This window comes from Salvelinus namaycush, chromosome 32 (assembly GCF_016432855.1).
Source record: "Salvelinus namaycush isolate Seneca chromosome 32, SaNama_1.0, whole genome shotgun sequence".
In the NCBI taxonomy this organism is placed as follows: domain Eukaryota; kingdom Metazoa; phylum Chordata; class Actinopteri; order Salmoniformes; family Salmonidae; genus Salvelinus; species Salvelinus namaycush.
Genome location: NC_052338.1, coordinates 20,102,073 through 20,105,993, shown reverse-complemented (window position 1 = coordinate 20,105,993; position 3,921 = coordinate 20,102,073). Strand labels below are relative to the sequence as shown.

The following is a 3,921-nucleotide window of genomic DNA, read 5'->3' as shown; positions in this document are numbered from 1 at the left end:
ATTTTTTGTTGTTCATAGTTCGTTTAATAGCTGCAATATTACTACCTACATTTTAATATAATATTGAGTGGATTTGGGCCATTGCTGGGAATATTCTGGTTCTAAAATTGCCGCTTTGGCTCAGTTCAGGCTTGGGCCTAGTCTGTACCGTCATTAATTTCGGTCTTGGGACGGATCCGGCTGCCAGACCCAGGCCAGCAACTTTATTTCTGGCTTGCTGGAATCGGGCCAGATGTTTGTGCTACTTGGGGACTAATCAGTATCAGGCATCAAACACTACATCACAAATGACACCCAATTTCCTATATTCAGTAGTTCACTACTTATGACCAGACCCCTATGGCCCATATGACTGGAATAGAGCAGTCTTCAGCATCCAGAACAGCATCAGTTAAGACAACACCTGTATGTGTTTGCCACCAGAGAAGCTAGCATGAGTGTTTAGCATCAGTATTTGGAGTTACTGAGTGTGACCAACAGTTTGAATGCAATTATTCTGCATACTAGACAATGGTGTTAGCCCCCTGAACCATGGAGAATGATTATAGGCACAGAGTTTCTAAACCCAGTCGCAACATCGCAAGACTTCCGGAATCTCTTGTGAAGCAGACTATGTAGACCAGTCCGGGGTTTGAGTTGTTCATTTTTCGAGCCAATTTCTTAAGAATTTGAACATGTTATTTCTCCAACTTCTTAAGAATTTGAACATGTTATTTCTCCAACTTCGTGAAAGTGACAAACTGACACGTTTTTGTTTTCGTCAAAAACGACTTCATGCTGTATATAAGGAGTGCCTTTGGTTTGACTGCCTGCACTTGCGCAGTTGAGCGGAAACTCCAACCGGATGCGTCACACTTGTACATCCTGTGAATCATCTGTGACGTTATGTTTACTTCAAACGCGGAAAAGCAAGCGGCAGAAATTTCTGTGCGTCGTGAATTGCACAGCGGTTCGTTCTCTCTTCGTGTCTACAGAGTTAGGAAATAAGCATCTTACTTGCCAATTCACGACATTTCTTCACAATAATAGTGGCAGGTAGGCTTAATTAAATTGGTGAAATAAATGATGATTGCGTATGTTTGCATTTCAAGTTGTTTTTGTGCTCAATAGTTTCACTTTTACTTTTGATAGCTTTAAGGGTATTTTTATGTCTGAATGTTTTAGAACATTTCTTTCAAACCTTTTCTTTTAGTAGATCTAATTATATCAAATATTTCTGACCTTTTTATGTTACATGAAATGAGCAGTTGAACAAGCTGTCAGACAATAATAGCGAATGATGGCTGCGTTTTGTCTTGTCCAAACGTTATGCAACATGAGTGATGCTCCTCTAATGGTGACTGTTCAGGCGTCCTATCTTTATATTCTGTTTCCTTCCTCCTTCAGAAAACGTCAACTGCCCTTGATCAGGCTACAGCACATACAGAGATGGCGTAAGGGATTTATTAAATTGAGCAGATTCACTAAAATGTATCTAGTTAGTGTGTTGTAATGACACAGCAATAAATAATGTGTGGTGGGGTTGAAATCATTAGAGAACTGTACACACAAATCCAGTGTTAATATAATAAAAAACTCATGACAGTTTGTCTCTGGTCTATATCCCATACAGATCTGCAGGCTATCAGGACATTAAGAACAATTTCTTACAATGTGGAAAGACACAAGGTACCTATTGATTTGTTCTCTTGGTCATACCTTGGTTTTGGTCAATCAACGGTTTGAGATAATATGGTAGCTGCAAAGCAGTTGGTTAGCCTACAGCAGCAGCTTTTGTCACCAGTAATATTATTGTATGCCACAGCGTTTAGAATTGATTTTAAGAAACATGTTTTGGTCAGAGTTGTAACCCTAATGAAGAACTATTGACCAAAACGTTGCCTTTAAGATCTATTCAAAGTTGTGGAGCATAGACCTAGCATACAATAATAAGTTTGGCTAAAACAAAAACCTGCATATATTCGACACCGGCTCTCCAGTAATTGAGATTGAGACTTTTGTTTTACAATATCGTCAACAGATGCAGTGAAATACCTGAAACAGGTCTCTGACACAGTGTGCAAACATCGCCATGCGAGTATTACTCTCAAGAAGCCAGAGAAATCAGAGTGGAAGGTTGGGGGCCTGGATGACACGTCCTACAAAGGAGAAGAGGAAGTTAAGGAGTGGGGGAACTTCTACCTACCAGACAGTGTGACGATGGAGGTGTTAGGAGCTGTGGAAAACCTCCCCTACCCGACAGAGAGTGGCCAGCTGGTCATAATGCTGTGTGAGGACCGTCAGGTGTATGCTTATGACGGAGAGGAGATGCACCTGGTCGCTCTGAGCCTGAAGCAAGTCTTTGACTCTGGGCTTAAGTATCCTGGCTCCAAGTCCTTCTACAGAGGGGAGTGCTTTAAGGACATGGTGAGAATCAATCTGTAGTGAATCAAACAGTTGTTATAGCTGGTAAGAATTAAAATGTAGTGATTCAAGTAGAGTAACATTTATTATTATTAATTTGGTATCGTTTTGTTAATATTGATATTGATAACGGATCAGGTGTATTTACTAATCTTGAGGAGTGATCATGCTTGATATCTAACTCTTATGTTGTGCTGTTTTGCGTTGCATTCTGTTGTGTAGACGAAGGAAGACTGGGCCATGGTAAGACAGGGCAAAGTGGGGAGGAGACTTGAAAAGGAGCACCAGGAGTTACTGAGACAAACCAAACCCAGCTTCCTGAGTTGTCTTGACTCCATCAAAGGAGCTAGCCGCACAGGTGGGCAGGTTTAATGTGTAGCACAACGACAGAGCTCATTATTGGTGTGCCCATCCAATGTGATCAATGATGATAAAAAGTTAAGCTGGATTTAACTGGTTTTATACTGCTACAGTAATTGCTGTTTAGAAAACTTGCCATTTTTGAATTTACTCCTTTCTTAACAAGCACCTTTGCCCTTCCCTCACAGGTGCCTGTAGCTATCCCGAACCAGTGGAACCTCCAACAGTACTTGTTTAAGAAGCAATATAATCACTACTTATAGACCCATAGTGACAAAAACTGGTAATAAATTCAAGTTAACGTGTATGCTGGTGTATTAGGGCTGTGGTGGTCATGAAATTTGAATTGTTATGCAAATTCCTGCCGATGTCGTGGTATTTGACCGTTATTTAACAAACACATTTAGCTTCTCCTAGATTCCACCCATAGAGTACATCTACATTTTTAAAAGTCAAAAAAATCTATTTAATATAGCCTACACCATCACAATAAATCCATTATGTATTTTGTGGAGGTCTAAAGAAACAATATGATATGAAGAAAATGTAGCCTATTTCAGAAGAACAGAATAGCATATTCTGAGTTGTCCTTATGTTAGTCCCTGATCTGGCTATGCCATATGGCTGTGGGTTAAGTTAGTTCATTTAGCAGGCAATAATTGCTTATAATTCCCGTGGCATTAATTTATATTATTTTATAGTGAGAACAATAAAATTGAACATAGCTGAATAAAAAAGAAAAGATATGTTTCCCCAAATGATTCCCAAGGGAGTGCAAACATGCGGCTATTCTGTGTTGAACGTTTAACAAAGAAACAGAACCTCTTATATGCTCAATTTAGAGTTATTTATGCAACTTTAGTTGTGATAAATGTTAGGCTATATGTTTTGATTTCTAATACATTCTAAGGCTGCATGATGCCAGTAATGATCAGACTATTCTCAATATAATCAGGTCTTTACATATAGCCTTTACATATAGCCTATATGTGTGGAATATATATATATTTTTAGAATGGCCAACCTCCCCCCAAAAAACCTGGCACTAATAGAAAGTGGAGGTTACGTGCTGTTATGTTTTTAATATGTCAGGTAAACTACACCGGTTTGAAAGCGGATTAATGTGCTTAATTTTAAGAGTTGAGACATAAATATAGC

General features: G+C 39.1%; 1 protein-coding gene across 1 annotated transcript; it reads left to right on the top strand.

Moving 5' to 3' along the window:
* The first annotated feature begins 893 nt into the window (after nt 1–893).
* On the top strand, nt 894–3,068 carry LOC120027147. Its single transcript, XM_038972010.1, has 6 exons — nt 894–1,035; nt 1,387–1,433; nt 1,613–1,668; nt 2,021–2,406; nt 2,626–2,761; nt 2,952–3,068. Exons 2-6 carry the CDS (start codon nt 1,429–1,431, stop codon nt 2,999–3,001), a joined length of 633 nt encoding a protein of 210 aa, XP_038827938.1. The 5' UTR covers nt 894–1,035; nt 1,387–1,428; the 3' UTR covers nt 3,002–3,068.
* The last annotated feature ends 853 nt before the right edge of the window (nt 3,069–3,921 follow it).

What these genes read in the sequence shown, in the direction of transcription:
- LOC120027147 (XM_038972010.1), top strand. An exon ending in GGGAGTGCTTTAAGGACATG is followed by an intron (nt 2,407 to 2,625) that starts GTGAGAATCAAT and finishes TCTGTTGTGTAG; the next exon opens with ACGAAGGAAGACTGGGCCAT. An exon ending in CAAAGGAGCTAGCCGCACAG is followed by an intron (nt 2,762 to 2,951) that starts GTGGGCAGGTTT and finishes CTTCCCTCACAG; the next exon opens with GTGCCTGTAGCTATCCCGAA.